This window comes from Anarhichas minor, unplaced genomic scaffold (genome assembly GCF_050575085.1).
Source record: "Anarhichas minor isolate MPS153535 unplaced genomic scaffold, ASM5057508v1 ptg000136l, whole genome shotgun sequence".
Lineage (NCBI taxonomy): Eukaryota > Metazoa > Chordata > Actinopteri > Perciformes > Anarhichadidae > Anarhichas > Anarhichas minor.
Genome location: NW_027466582.1, coordinates 21,233,878 through 21,248,837, shown reverse-complemented (window position 1 = coordinate 21,248,837; position 14,960 = coordinate 21,233,878). Strand labels below are relative to the sequence as shown.

The following is a 14,960-nucleotide window of genomic DNA, read 5'->3' as shown; positions in this document are numbered from 1 at the left end:
ACGTCTCGGACTGCAGTCAAGTGAACTCTGGAGCGGTTCATTTCTGGTGTGAACACCATCGAAACAATCACAGGAAGACATTTATGTGTCATTTCAGGGATCTAAAAAATGAGTCAATAATTAGCTAGCTATTGCACCCTGTGGTCCCTCCGCCTCACTCCCCGCAGCTAGGAGACTAGTTCGCTGGAATCCAGCGGGAAGTGACAGACAGACCGTTTAGGTCCAACTAGCCCACTGTTCGGCTCACTTTCTGTAACCAGTGTAGCATGAAAGCATGGTCGATTTAGCAAGCTAGCTAGCTAACTAGCCAGCTGCTAAATTAGTACAATTTCACATGCGTAATAATCAAACGACGTTTCCACTCCATACATGACTTTTGTTTTTCTGGACCATTTGAGTTTGGCCTTTGCGTTTGCAAACCGGACCAGTTCTTCTTTTCATTTCACTGAAGCGTGGTGGTTATATGACAGTTTCCCATTTCTTTACACAGTCCTTTGCATTGTTATTGAACACTGCAAGGTCTTTTGAGTTGCAAGGGTTGCGTAGTGGAGGGCAGACAAGGCAGTGCTCCATAGTATGGTCTGCTTCTCCACAGTCACAGGTGGTTGGGCCAGCCTTGTAGCCCCATCTGACCAGAGCAGCTGTTGATCGTCCCGTTCTCGTTCCGAGGCAGTTTAGTGTTTTCCATTGAGCCCATGGTGCTTCTGGGCCAGGGGGAAGGTTTTCAGTGGGGGGTATTCCCATGACAGTTGGAGGAGGGTCATTCTCAAGCTTTTCCCTCCAGAGTTGGATTCTGGTTTCTTCCCGAGACTTTGTTCGGGGCTGGACATGGCTGAGAAAGCTTCTTCTTGACTTTAGCTGTTGGGCCGGGGGGGTGACATCCATGGAGGAGATGGCGTTCATCACTAGTAGATTTAGTTTTCTCGACTCGACTGGCAACTTCCCGTTTAATATCAGCGAGGAGGTGAAGGTTGCTTGTGTTGGTGGGTTTCAAGCAGCCAGTGATCAGGCGGCAGGTGTTGTTCAGTGCTGGGTCAAGTTTCTTGGCATGGGTTGACCTCTCCCAAACTGGACATGCATATTCCGCAGAGGAATAGCACAGGGCCAGAGCAGTACATCTTAATGTATGTGCTGTGGCTCCCCATTTGGAGTTGGTCAGTTTCCGTAGAATGTTGTTTCGGGAACCGACTTTGGATTTTGTATTGTTGATGTGCTCCAAGGAGAGAGTACGATCCAGGGTTACTCCAAGGTAGACGGGGTGGGTACAGTGCTCAACTGGACCAGTTGAAAAAATGCGATCAATGTATCATCCTCGCATTGGTTCAATTCAGGAACCAGAGGAGCTGGAAGGCAGATTTTGTTACCTTAGGATGTGCTAAGCTAACTGTCTGCTCGCTGTAGCTTCATATTTATCGTACAGTCATGAGAGTGGTATCAATCACTCAAATGCCTGTAATTACATCTAGCTCTCGGCAAGAGAGCAAATAAGCATATTTCCCAAAATGTCAAACTAGTCTTTGAACGTAAATCTATTCTTTGCTAAAATCCTGATATGAAGGAGGATTCAAACATTTGTGGCCGGCCGGCCTACCGGAAATAGAAGCCTGAATGCTCTGTCACACTTCATTTCTGGCAGGTCTTGGTACAGTAGCTCCCAATGGATGTCTTAATATTTAGCCTGTTGCTGCAAAGAAGGAAGTGACATGTTTGCTCCGAAAGGGAATGCTTGATGCACTGTACCTGTCTTGTTGGAGAGGAAAGTTACGGAATGGTTTGCTATGTCAGTCAATAAAAGAACTACTCAGTTGAGTTTTGAGGAATGTTGCTCTCCAGAGCTATGCTATGCTTGGCTCCACGACACAGTATCCAAAGTGTGGAAAAAGAAACGGCACATTAAAGAGTCAGATGATGAATGCAAGGTCTTTATATATTTCTTCAGCATAATTGCAACAACACATTCTTGAAGCACTGCAGTACAAAGTAGAACGAAAAAGACACTTGATGTTGCTGTATGAAGTGATATGTGGCAAGTGGTTTCCCTTTTGATAATGGGTGCCTTCATTTCTGCGTCAGATTAGTGCACCATGTTGAGTAGAGAGACATTTCAAAGCTTCAGCAAACTTAAAAAAGAGAACAGACAAATAAATACTGTACAACACCATGTAATACTAGATTCAGAAATCACAACAATATCATGCTTTCCTCAACAGAACACTTGATATGTGCACTTTCATAGAACAATGCAGTATTTCTGACGCGTTTCCCTTCACAATAACACTATCATCAACAAATGGCCAACATGAGTCGTGATTTCAATAAATCTTTTGTGTATATATATCTTAAATAAAGTGCCTTCCTTTTTAATTCCAAAATTTTTTGATTCCAAAATGTAAATGTATGTTCTACACATCTGGAGGCAGAATTCCTGAAAAGGTTTGGAGTGAACATCCATAGAATAAGACTGGATAGAAAGTGCAGTCCTGAAATCTGAAGGTATTTAATGTGTACGTTTAACAACACTGCCACTGTGTGAGGTGCAGAGTGTTAACACGGCTACTGCTGCAATGCTAAAAACTATTCTAATTATGCTCAACATATTTTTTCAATCCTTTGCACTATATCTTATGAGGTATTTGCTAAAGGTGACTACTTCCATGTTTCCTTACCCTGCCCTCTAGGGTAAAAGCTCCAACTGCATGACCTCTCAGGGTTTATTATTTAAGTAGGACTGTCCTTTCTATCCAATCAACTTATGTTCATAAACCCAAGGACCCTAAACCAACAGTTTAAGTATCAATGGCACAATGGCATCTTTCTACCACACACAATGCATCAACTATTCAGTTCTAAGGGTTCCAATTTATATTTGAAACTGCACAAAAAGCATTATCTGTTCATCAATTACAATCAGGATTAGACATCCGATACGCTTCTCCTAATCTTCCTCCCAAAACACTTTGTACTAGTTCCAATAGTGCTCGGCTGCCGAGGTAAATGAACGAATGTCTCCCGTAGCTGTGCCTACGGTGTGTGAATGTGATAGGATCTGATTTGTAAGTCGCTTTGGATAAAGAAGCGTCTGCTAAGTGACTGTAATGTAACAAATGAGTTTATCATGGTCAATTAGTCCCCCTGAGAACATTGTAGAGATCTATGAGCACAATCCACTCACTGTAGAACAGAATGTTTCCTACATTTGCACCATAGAGATTTGGGAGCTGGATTTACGCAAGTCTGATTTTTAACTCTTTGGCACCCAGATCATATATCTTCCTGGTTGTTAAAATGTGAGGAAACATATGAAATCAATCTGTGTGACAAAACATTTTCAATCAAATGTGCTGTTCCAGGACCATTAATGCTAATGGGATATTCTCATAATTCTCAGCAGACAGCACAATGTTTCTAATCCTTGTAGTTTACCTCTCTGTGAGATCTTAAATTCTTCTAACATTACTACATTTTTTGTGTCCCAAAAGAATGGCTGAAATGTAGATTACTGGTAATGCAGGTGGCATCTTTTGGGTTTCCCGATTTCCTGTTGTCTTGTTAATACCTTTGTAAAACCTGAAGGATTTTATATTGTAGCAGCATAATTGGGATATTCTTCTGTTGGACTCTTCCCATACGTGTGTTTGCTTCATCAATATAACCAGCCCACATTTATTGGTTTTCTAATGTAAAGCCTACGAGAAGCATTATCTGGATGTTTACCATATGTTGCTATTGTCAATCATCATCAAAAAGCCAGTATGTAGACATCATGCTAACACGCACTCAGGAGAGTGTGAATATAAAGAGAGACCTTGTTGTTATGCCAGATGTGAAACAGGTTGGCAAGCGATGGGAGAACACTGCATTTTTTTCCATTCTTGTAATTCAGTTCAGTTCAGTGGAGCCTGATATCAGGACACTCTGCCAAATCCTAACTTGAGACAGCCACACTTTACCATCCTAACCACAAATGTGCATTTCCTCTGCGTCAGTGCTCGGTTAATGCATGATGGTTCAGATGTAACATTTCATGACTTTTAAAGAAGACAGTCTCCTCTCAAATTAGGATTGGGCCCTCTGACTCTCTGAGTGAAGTGGTAGTTTTGGCTGTGGTCCCTCAGTACTCCCTGGCCTCTTCCAGTTCATTCATGAACACGTCTTCATGGGGGTTTTCTGCGCAGCTCAATCCATTATTTGGTGGCCGCACAGCATGGAAGCGACTCCAGTCTCCCTTGCAGAGAATCCAAGGCAGCACGTCAACTTTAAAGTGCAGCTCAGGTGAAAACTCAGTGCTGATCAGGTTAGGCATTCCTGCACCTTTCCCACGCGTGATCAGCCGGCCACGATCACCATAACAACAGTGCTGCGCCGCGAGAGTAGATGAGTCGCCGGAAAGTGCTGAGCGGATGCAGCTACGCGCTGACGGCTTGTAGATGTCCAGGCGCTCCTTGGGGGCGCTGGCGTCACGCCAGCGGAACTGTTGACCGTGGTTCTCATCGTAGATACTGACCACAGTGTACGCCACTTCAGAGGGGAAGGAGCAGGGGCAGCTGGGCAGCTCAGACAACATCTGGTGGAGGTACCTCTGGAGGAACTCGCTCTTACAGTTGAGCCACTTCTCACAGCTGTCCACATCTATTGGAAAGAGGACAGCAATAGTTTGTTACAGTTGTTCATGGTCGCACTAACAGAGGCCACTTAGTAGTCAAGTTTGGATCCAATGTCTGGCATCTATAAACATCTATGTTACAGTGCTGCACTGCTCCACACTAGTGCTACATTCCCCTGTGACAGCATATCAGGGGCGTGTTACTATAATCCATTTAGAGAGAATTTCCTCATGCAAAGGTCCAGATCATCACAACAATGTCTAACTGGCGTTATCATTTAGTCCCATATATATATTGAAGTAGCCTAGCAGTTATATTAACATCTGTATGTAGTCAACAACTGACAAAGTGATGAAATAAAGAAAGTTCAATTGAATGTTATCTCAACAATATTTATTGTCAGATTTCAAATTGAACTGGATGACTTATAAATAATACATACTCTAATAATAAATACATGTTCTTTTCTCATTTCAAGTAAAATAAGGACTGGATAAAAAAATGTAATACATAACAGAGAGCTTTTGAAAAATGTATTTAACTGAATTGTCTTTGTCCTGCAGCTTTAAATTCAGTTCATTCAGGTGTGAAGTGATCAACCCAAAAAGCCACGATATTATATTCTTCTCATCTTCTAAAATGATAAATGTGTGAGCAGGGACTTTATCTGTGGTTATTAAACCACTTGTCTCAGCGCTATCCTCTCTGTTGTTGGGGCTGACCATGTGCTCTGAAACAAAGGGATCTGACTTAGGCCAGCTTGTTTAGCCAAAAGCCTGATCTGGGTTGATAAAACACCAAACCCCCCAAGAATTCTGTGAATCCTGAGTTTCGGTTGACCAAAACTCAGCGCTGCTCTCATTGGACGAGGCCTGGGATACCGAGGCGGGACTTCTATGACCGGAAGTCACAGAGTTTATAACATAACCAGGGACACCTGAAACATTGCTCTTCCCTCTGACTCGCGTTGGGGTAAGGAAGCACGGAAACACAACATTGCTGTTTTTAAAAGAAAACCCTAGGTCTGTTGTGTATGCTCAATAATGGCCGAGATTAACGACCAAGATCGTTAATGTAGAAATGACTGTGTATTTCATACTGCTGCAACTGTGGTGTAATAGATCAGTCACCGCGAGTGAGTAAAAGTAATCAGGATCACGGCCGGCTGAATTAAACTTCGTCAGCAAAACTTGTGTGGTAGAATCACGATTTTCGTATTTTATCGGTGGTGAGGATCTGCCTAGTTTTGGAGGATTTATTTTGTTTTGTTTGCTTTCTCTCTTCTTCTACTAACCCACACACACACATATAGTTGAGCTAACTACCTCAGACACGTGGAGATAACGAGATGTCTATTGTCTAGCGAGGCGTGGTCACGAGTGGAACTACCCCTCCATGTGATAGTCTATCTTCCACTTGTAGTCCCACGTGACGTGCCACGTTCATAGATGCTCATAGATGTATAGTTGTTGTTAGTTTTAGATCTTAGTTGACTAGATCATTATTACTGGAACTTAATAAACTGTTATACTTTAAGGAGCAGCTGTCTGTGATTACTTTGTGCATGTGTATTGTGATGATAGCTGATATGTGGTCTGTGCTCGTACTCAACACCTTCACTTTCACTCTGAATGTGTAATAGTACGTTGACTGTTGACATTGTGAGTGAACACTAATTATGAGATTATGTTTTTCACTTAGTTTATCGTTTGGTTATTGGTCCCTGTTCTCAGGGTGGTGCCCCGTTATTATTAATAATCTTACTGACATTAATAATTCTATTGATGTCAATAATTTCGTTTTTCTTATATGCTGATAACTCAAACACACCTTTTCGTTCCCGACAGTGTTAACATCATTGTTGGTCAGTGAATTAACGTGTTGGGATTCTGATCATATTGGGCTCTTAGATTGTATATTTTCTGTGCCTTTATTTCAGATCTGAGTGGGTACGTTTGCTCAAAAGATTTGTTCTTTGTCTTTGGCGCTTCACATTACTGCTTTTAATAATCACCACTCTGAACATGAGACATACTGGTTTTAAACTGTCCATATAACAGCCTGTCCATTCGTGGTCAAAGGCTCTGGTCTCTCTGTCCACTTTTCTCTTTTTGGAGAACGTCTGACTAACGTACTTCTCCGACTATTCGTCTCTTGTCCCGTCTCTCTCCTGTGTGTGTATATCACATGCTTATCTGAATACCCATATGTGATTGGCTGAGTAGCATCACGTGATGTGATTTACAACGCATATAATTGGTTGGTATATTTTCTGGACTGCTGAAGAGTGCTGTAAAGGCTGGAAAAGCTGCACCTGTTAAAATAGAAGCGCTCCGTAAAAATGTAATAATTCTCAATTATCTATTGGTTATAGGTCCATGAGGAACAGGGTCCGGACCGAGGTCCGCCGATTAGTGACCCCCATAATCCATTAGCCAAAGAGGTAACTACAACAACAGGATATATCTGACTGGCTTTGATTGTAGATTGTGGACTGTACAGTATAAACAGCTTGCAGTTAATGGGTTAAAATATGGTGCGACCCTTTAAGCTAATGAAAGATGCTATGGAGAACTTCCCATTAGAAAAACTCACCTGTACCAAATGGCTCTGTGCCATTCTCCATCTCAAAAGGGAAAGGCTCTACCACAGTGTTGACATCACCTACAAAGAGAAGAGCGATACATCAGCTGTAGATTAAAAAAACAGCTGGGAAAGTAGAATATAAATATGTAAATACTCTGGCTTTGGTTTATTATGTTTCTCTATTGAAAGGGAAATATATTCTCACCAGGACAAGGCTCCAGGTCACACTTGGAGGCTTCTGTCAGAGTGCAGGAGTAGCCACAGGATTTAGTCCTCTTCCTCTCACCGTTTCCACATGTCACTGAACACGGAGACCAGGGAGTCCACTCATCTGTCTCCTTCTCTGTGGAAAGAAAAACAAAATGCAAACACTGTCGGTGCCACAAACTGAAGCAAAACAAAAAGATTCTACTAAGCACAATATCATTTACATATTGAGAGGAATACAAAAGGAAAGCATGGAATTCAATGTACAGTTACAGGAGCTCTACATCATGCTTCCTGGCACAGATTACAATAAAGATATGTACTGTATTTAACAAACTGATAAGAAACTATTTCAAAAAACACATACAACAAAACACCGTACAGTTTTGTGTTAAAGAGACCTCAGTATGTACTTCAACGGTCTTATCCAGGGCTGGACTGTCTCATTCCATATGAATGACAATTTTCTCCTGGTCCAGCCTTTCCCATGCAAACCCATATTCTTTTTAAGAAGGCCTCAGTCAAATTAGAGAGAGAAGCTGTGCTGTGGCTGTCCGCCTCTGCACCATGTTTCCTTGTGGTGTTAATAACACTGAAAACAAGTCATTCTTGATTAAAGGCGAGGTGGGTGCAGAAATACCAGCTTGGGTGTAGCGAACACCCAATTTGACTTTGTGGGCGCTGCCAACTCGCCATGTGGCCATACGGGAATGAGGTCTCAGGAGAGTCTTAATTACAGAAGGAGCCACGGCAGACATCTTTGATTTATGTTCAGAGCCTTTAGATGTGACCACTTAATAGGCATTGTTGCCTTTTGCTGGCTCGACTACATGTACAACAGTTCAAATCTATATATTGGTATATAGTAAAAACTAGCCCAAACTCGCCACCTGCTAGCACATTTTGAGATGACAACACAACAGTAGAAGTTAGTGCAACAACCTTTGAAAACAAATAGACCGATCATGCACAGATTTGTATTGATGTGAAATATCTCTGAAGAATGAAGCCTCCGGCTGTGGTGAGCCCATGACTGCTCTCTGATCTACAGTAGGAATCACACACTGCCTTGCCCGTTCTTTTTCTTTCTCTTCTTCCTCTTCTCTCCCTTTCATTCACTATGTACACCTTTCTCTTTCTCTTTCCCTAATTATTTACTATCTTTACCAATGAATAAGTGGTCTGTGCAGGCTGAGACACAACATATTTTCCCACCAGAGGAAGGCAGAATTAAGAGGGGGGAAAGAGCTGTAAAAGTTATGCAGAGCCCTGAAAGCCCCCCGGAATTCTTGAACTGGCTCTAAAGGCTGAGCCGCAGAAGGCAGTAAGGGCCGCCAGGGTCTGGGGGTGGGGGGGGGGGGGGGGGCATGGGGTCCCGGGGAAGGATGAAAAGGGCCGACCGAATGGCCCCTGTCATTCTGTGTTCCAAATCTGCCCCCTAATTGTCCACAGGCAGAGCGCTGTTTTGTCCCAGGGAACAGTGGTGGCCTCACGCTGCCATTAGCGAGCGCATCGGACCCATCTTCAAAAGGCAGGCCTCTACCCAGCACGACCAGTGTCCACTTCAAAGTACGCATTACCCACAATGTCCTGATGGTCCAATGCTCATGCTGCCTGCTGGCATCGTTTGCTTCTCTCTGACTGTGAAGACAGTTATCATGCAGCCTTCCTGAGCCACTCTGTACTTCTCTGTCTCGCTTTCTCTCCTTCCAGATATTTCCATCTCTTTTTTCATATGATAAATTCAGTAACTGTATTTCCATACTTTCCCCTTTTGCATTCCCCTTCTTTGGTAAAACTCACAGGATACATTTTGGTCCTTTTCTAAAAGCCATAATCATTGTGATGAAGTCATATCTAAAAGAGCTGTGTGGCTGTACTAGCAGACAGCCAGTGTACCACTTGGCAAACCTTACCATAGTAGCTCTGCATTGGATCCCAGCCTTCGTTCCAACGTGTATCCCAGTCTCCGCCCACTCCGCTGGGTAATGGCTCTTCACTACCGTAATCCAGGGAGTAATCCTCCTCCTCCTCTTCCTCGCCAGTTTCCTCCATGCCTGACCGGCTGTTGCTGTCCTCGCTGGAATCGCTGTCGGTGTAACTCCAAAAAAGAGGCCAGAAAAGCTTCTTGCCTCCGAGCCAATCCACTGTGGAGGAGGGTGAGGAGGAAGAAGAAGGTAGCCAGTCTTTTTCCTTGGCAAGGTCCATCTCTACCTCCATCTGAGGGTCGTCCACCACCTCAATGGTTACCTACGCAGAAATAGAATCAATCTGAAGTATGTGTGTCACTGATCTGATCTTGGACAGCATCAATATTTGCTTAACAACTCTCTCCTATTAGTCTAAACTAGCAAAGCAAACTTAGAAATTACTTATTAACGGTGAGTAGAAGACAATGACACAACAAGACATTGAACTGTCCAGTATTGCCGCGTTGACTGTGATTTTGCCATAATGTGTCATAAAAAACGAAAAGTACCTCCAATACTTTTGAGTTACAACTCAAATCGTCTGAGAAGTTTTTTAGCAAGCGAACCCACTGATCTAAGTCAGCCAGCCAGACGTGAGCATGAGTATTCAGCCAACCAAGCGATCCGCTCAGGGAGGGAATATGAGCATTTATTCTGGATAACTACCTCTCATTAGTCAATATGACTCATCCTCGATGTTACAGTACTTCCAAGGGCCCACTTCAGCTGATGTGAAGACCAGGCAACAGGGAGACTACAGGGGAAATCCTTTTGTTCTGTTGTGAACTCAATTTCACAGTTAGGAAAGATGTATGAGGATTGGAAATGCTGTCATTCGTCTTAGTTGAATATATCTTTGAGTCAGAATTTGCTACATGAAAAGTGATCAGGCATGACATCGGTTTCTCTACTTGATGTAGACATTCTCATGTCCCTCTAACCACATTCTGATCACTTTTGAATGTTTTGGGTCAATTTAGAAGATGATGAGGACTCAATGGCTCACACCTATGACTACAGAGCCTAATTCAATAATAGCAGAATATATGCAGCCGGGTCACTAAGATTAGACTGAAAGACTGTTTTCTTACACATTAAGGAAATAATAAGGAAATAGATAATTTAACTCAACAAAAGGCTAACAATAACAATCGACTACTTCACACTTTGTGGGGGAGTCCCCAGCAATACACCCCTGTAACCTGTAACCATAAGTCTCAAAAACAAAATGATTTTCTGCTGGACTCTGTGGGCCCAGAGGAATCTACAGTATACACGTCGACATCGTTTTTACGTCATTTTCAATTGTGTCCAAATTAGCTTTTTTGTGTCCAAATTTTGCGCCATCGTCACTTTATTTGGTACAGAAATCTCTAGTCCGAGCCAGAACCATCATCTTTTTACCTTTTAATAAATGTTGTGCAGCAGGGCTTCAGGGCTCTGCCGTCGGGCCTTTATTCACTCATTCACTCATTCACATTTCACGTTGCTGCTGAAAGATGGATACACTAACGTTACAACTAAACTCTTCTTCACTTCCCTGGAGTCAATGAGCAATGAGCGGCTCTCGACAGCCCTGCGATGAGCCCTTCTGAGGGCCATGCAATACGCCTTGTTCCAAACGGGCAAGTCCCGAACGGGCACTGCACCTGTTTCATATATAAGCCTGTCTGAGACTCACCTGTATGTTGGGGTTCTGTGAGTTGATGTCAGCATTGGCCAGGTCTGGAAAGTTCTTGAGGTCCAGGATGAAGGGTTTGGTCTCCTCCTCAGGCTCGGGCTGTGGAAGAACACCAACGGAGCGGTGCTGGGGGTGGGACCACCTCCTCTGGTGGCTGTGGGGCTCAGACAGGAGACTCTGGACTTGGTTCTGCTGCTCCAAAGCCTCAGGCACATATTGGACCCCACCGCTGTGAATCGGGTGGCCATGAGCCTGAACGAACAAGTAGAGACACAAGATGAAGACTTTATCTGGACCAGAAACAATAACATAAGCCAGTGGCTACGTCAGGGCTAATGATGCAAATAAAGACCTATATTTATAGTGACTCATTGATGAAAAAACACAATTAGTGCTCTGTCTCCAGGAATAACCCTTTAAACCATCGACCACATTGTAGCTTGGTCAGTAATTCCACAGAGCCCCTGAGGCATCCAACTAACCAGCCAAGTGACCAACCAGCCTTCGTTCGTTTCATTCTTTTGTTTTTTTCCCACAACAGTCATGGCATCCAGGCTGTGGACAAAGAGGGGCCTGTGCCAGAGAGCTCCTCTTTTAGCTTTAATGAGAGGGCCTGGGAGGCGTGGGACCCCTGGGCTGCTGCGAGCGTGTCTGAACCTGCTGTGCTGCCGCCACTATGGCCGCCACTTCATTTGACCTTCCAGGTTTTCCAGTTACTGAGCCCAGCAGGAAGACATGTTGATCTCTGAGATTTATGGGGATTAATGATGACATTATAACGGCGGGGAATTGTCGATCTGTCTACTGTATCTGGACTATAGTCACTGAAAATGGATTTGTCTTTGGTTTCATTCTCCAGTGTGCATGTGTCTGTTTTATAATGAGACGCATATCTATTTCATACCTGATACTGGTAAAACACAAAAGCTATGCCTGTAATGAACCCTGGTCTGTCTATATCATCCTGAATATGCTAAATTGGCTCAAACACAGGATTGGACTGGACCTTGAGTTTTGACATGAGCCAGTTTGTGGTCTGCTCAGAACAAACCAGTTGCAGTTGGAGGCCTAAAGAGGAGAAGAGTTGTCTGAATCAATGACCCAATGGTTGATGATTTATACTTATGGCCTCTAGAACAGAGCGTACTTTTCACTGACGGCCTGCGATTGTCCCATAAAGAGGTTATGTGGTCGGTCAAACTCAAGCATGTGCCTGTTTAGAGGAGAAGCCCGTCAAGCATGATAAATGATGGATGAAGAGAAGTTGGCCCCCTCCCCAGATATCTGTAAACTGGTGATGACAAGTAGCATGTTCAGCCTTTATCTCTGTAATTTTAGCCACTGGATATGATGTTAGTAGAGCTGAAGCCATTAATCCATTAACTGATGGACAGAAAATCGATCCTTCAAGTCATTTTTTCAAGCAAACATGACAACAAATCTAGAGATGAAGCCTCTCATTGTGAAAATGTGTTGATTTTCTCTGATTAATGTCATTGTAAAAGGAGCATCTTTTGGTATTGGACTGTTGTTCAGACAAAACAAGACATTTGAAGACGTCAGCTTGGACTCTGGGAAACTGGAATGGACATTTTTTATTATTGCCTGACATTTTATGCAGTAGGTTAAATGATGTATCAATGAATCATCAGATTAATCAATAATTAAACTAATGTTGCATAGAGGTCATTATTTGGTTAGTGTCTATTTCTTTAAATAACTGTCTTACTTAAAAAGCCAACTCTTTGTGCATTGCTTATGTATAAAAGATGTATTCCTTCTTATAAGAATGCAAGCATTAAAAACCCCAACATCTGGTGTCTCATATCAGATGTTATTGAAGAATAAAATTATGCTCCATTTGACCGTGTCACTGGCCTGTTATTAGCAGCATGAGTGCATCACTGTCAAATCTGACCAGCAGTGACAAGATTCACATTACACACCAATTCACACACATGCTCCTCCACCTCCACACCCACAGACACAGAGGGTCCAGAGTCACATACTTTCACACCCTCCTCATCGCGTCTTGTTACACATCTGGATCCAGTATTCTTTCGCCCTGTATATCACTCTCCTCCTCTCTTCCTCCCCCTCGTTCTCTCTGATCCTGCTCTCCTCCTCTCTATAGTGGGGCGCTTCTGATCAAAGGCCGACGGCTGATGGCATGCAGTGTGTTTAAGAGTGAGACTATCTGGATGCAGTGGGGGACCTCGGTCTGGTCTGGAGGCTGCTTCTCTCTTAGACAAACATTAGTTGCATGCACTGTGTCCTCTTACTAAACTGAAAAGGCTGGATCCATTTTGAGCTACTGTCATAGCTACTGCTGATGGTGACACACATTCAGGTCAGGGAGACGGGATTGGGGCAGCAGGGGCCGAGGTGAGGAGCAGCGACGGAATACGGTGGGGTGGGGGGCAGGCGGTGTGGCAGCCCTGATTTATGTGCCCGCAGATATCAAAGGCCTCTGCACTTGGCTGTTTCCAAACCATTACCCAAGAACAAGAAACTATGCACGCTCTTTGATCGCCATCTTTAGCAAATGGAAACGGGACAACAAATGCATGCCTGGTGGAATCAGGGTGAGGTTGTGGAGGTCGGGGTGGAAAGTGGGGGTACAAAACAGTCAGGGCAAACAGGTCCAGAGATTTAGAAAAGAGGCCACTTCAACACAAACCCCCCCTCCTTTTCTTCTTCGCTGAGGGATGGGGTAAAACCAAAAACAGGAAATTCCACATTAACACAAAAAAGAGCCAATGTAAACAATCAGATGAATGACACTTGACCCGAGCACCAGTGTGAGAGATGCCGAGGGCTCGCCTTATTCTGGTTACATAAGCATCTCGTTACTCGGCACCTCCTCCTCTTTTCCTCTGCTAATCTCTCCTCTCCATCCAGCAGGTCACAGGCAAGGGCACAGAGTCACCAACGGCAGCCTTTTGGTGAAGGAAATGAACAGCCACACAGCCACAGGGAGATTTCTTCTTCTTCTCACTAATCGTTTCCTTCTCCTCCTCCCTCCCTAGTTCTGCTTTGACATCAGTCAGACAGATGATGAGAGAGTCCCAATAGGGAATCTATGGGAGGCCACACAAGAAGGAGAGTTCAAAGGCAAAAGCTGAACTCTGACCCAAACACACACTAAAAGGCTTTGATATCCAAATATGTCTGTGTGTAACATCAACATTCCCATAGACACAGTATGCAGCACACACAGCCCAGCATGTACCAGTGAAGAGGAGAGATTCTGTCCTTTCACATCACTTCATTCATTCAATCATGTGATGGAAACAGAAGGTCCACTTAAAAGATGAGCAAATAAACATAGAATGTGTTGGAAATAACAAATTAATAACTTGTAATATTTTTCAAAATGCCTTAAAGGCACCTGATTCTAGAGTGTGTCATACCCAATACTTACTAATGACATTATTCAATATGAGTATGGCAATTCTGTCACATCACAATTTTAGATGATTTTAGTATTAGTTTTGTGATATTTGTATAATTTAGTGACTTTATTGGCATTCAAAGTTGCCAAAGCATTGAAATAAAAAGTAGGACATTAATGAAGATATGATATTAAGCAATAAAGCTGACCACAAAATTAGACTATCGACATTTTACAACAGTTAGCAAAGATGCTCCACCAAGCTAACTTTAGCTGAAGTATTTGAGAAAAAATGGTTTTCTTTGGCGGCAGGTGTGATTTTAAGACATCGCAGCTTTTTGAAACTTGTTGCTGCAACTTGCTAAACTTGACAAAAAGCCGACATTGAACCAATATGTGAACCGTACCTTGTGAGCAGCGTTCTTGAGTCTGGTCGGAAACCCGGTCCCCGAACCCACGAGGAGCAGCGACACAGCCAGCAGCAGCGCGGGGCATCTCCTCGCGACCTCTTGACACAT

At 43.4% G+C, this 14,960-nt stretch overlaps 1 protein-coding gene across 1 annotated transcript; it reads right to left on the bottom strand.

Moving 5' to 3' along the window:
• Positions 1–3,813: 3,813 nt before the first annotated feature.
• Positions 3,814–14,960, bottom strand: ism2b (isthmin 2b). Its single transcript, XM_076084436.1, has 6 exons — positions 14,850–14,960; positions 11,049–11,300; positions 9,314–9,647; positions 7,396–7,533; positions 7,200–7,268; positions 3,814–4,629 (listed from the first exon to the last, which is right to left on the bottom strand). The coding sequence occupies exons 1-6, from the start codon at positions 14,958–14,960 to the stop codon at positions 4,112–4,114; spliced, it is 1,422 nt and encodes a 473-aa protein (XP_075940551.1). The 3' UTR covers positions 3,814–4,111.

Coding starts and splice junctions, on each gene's coding strand:
- ism2b (XM_076084436.1), bottom strand. CDS start 14,960: ATGTGTCAAGAGGTCGCGAGGAGATGCCCCGCGCTGCTGCTGGCTGTG. Junction 9,648..11,048: donor CACAGAACCCCAACATACAG/GTGAGTCTCAGA, acceptor ATTTCTGCGTAG/GTAACCATTGAGGTGGTGGA. Junction 7,269..7,395: donor TGACCTGGAGCCTTGTCCTG/GTGAGAATATAT, acceptor TTCTCTTTGTAG/GTGATGTCAACACTGTGGTA.